The 1013-nt window shown below is 35.4% G+C and overlaps 1 protein-coding gene across 2 annotated transcripts in view; it reads right to left on the bottom strand.

Annotated features, from left to right (window-relative positions):
• LOC100568758 overlaps positions 1-1013 on the bottom strand; it is a 95146-nt gene that overhangs the window by 14330 nt on the left and 79803 nt on the right. Inside the window, exon 23 of one of the 2 annotated variants that reach the window (XM_029487115.1) lies at positions 312-767. The exons of the other annotated variant lie outside the window; for it this stretch is intronic. Coding sequence (XP_029342975.1) covers positions 712-767 — 56 coding nt within the window. The 3' untranslated portion in view covers positions 312-711. Of the gene's footprint in view, positions 1-311; positions 768-1013 lie in introns of those variants that run through there. 2 annotated transcript variants of the gene reach the window in all.

Raw genomic sequence — 1013 nt, 5'->3', positions numbered from 1 at the left:
TCATAAAAGTATATGATAACATGGGTAATGCGATACATTGCCGTGCGCTATTGGACTTTGGATCTCAAAACAATTTGTCACGGAATATATGGCACAAACCGTTCAATTAGGCCGGAACAAAATAAAGAGCGATGTCTCCGGCATAGGTCAATCAGTACACACTATAACGTCCGCGGTGACAGTGAAGATAAGGTCCCACACAAGCGATTACGAAAAAACCATATCTTGCTTAATATTACCCAGATTAACTAATGACATACCTGCCCAGGTCATTGACCCAAAACGTATTAATGTACCAGATAATATCGCATTAGCGGACAACGCATATAATAAACCGCAAAAAAATGATATGTTATTAGGTAATGAATTATTTTTTGACTTAATGCGTCCTGGGCAAATTAAATCTACTAATAACGGGCCGATTATACAAGAGACGAGGTTAGGATGGATAGTTGCGGGCCCTATACCAAAATACAATAAAAATACTCATCGGGAAAATATTACGTTATTAAGCGAAATCGTAATAAATAATCTAGAGGATCAAATCTCGAAATTTTGGCGTTTAGAAACGGTATCAAAGGAAAAAAATAATTATACATTGGAAGAAAAAGCTTGTCAATCGTATTTTGATCAAACAGTTCGCCAAGGCTTGGATGGTAAATTTATTGTAAAATTACCATTTAAAACCGAAATAAAAGAAATAGGCAATTCTTACCCTGCTGCTCTGCGACGTTTTTTTTCCTTGGAAAGGCGATTTAAATTCAACCCTATATTAAAACTAGAATATAGCAAATTTATGGAAGAATATATTGAATTAAATCATATGGAAATCGTCTTGGAAAACGAAGATAAAAAAATCGGCATAAGTGACTATTTTTTACCGCATCATGCCGTGATAAATACAAATAGTACTACTACTAGGCTGCGTGTGGTATTTGATGCATCCTGCAAAACGGACATAGGACTTAGTCTGAATGATGCATTATTAAAGGGTCCTACTATACAGGAGGAAT

Source organism: Acyrthosiphon pisum, chromosome A1, assembly GCF_005508785.2.
Source record: "Acyrthosiphon pisum isolate AL4f chromosome A1, pea_aphid_22Mar2018_4r6ur, whole genome shotgun sequence".
Classification (NCBI taxonomy): domain Eukaryota; kingdom Metazoa; phylum Arthropoda; class Insecta; order Hemiptera; family Aphididae; genus Acyrthosiphon; species Acyrthosiphon pisum.
This window is presented reverse-complemented; position numbering and strand designations above follow the sequence as displayed.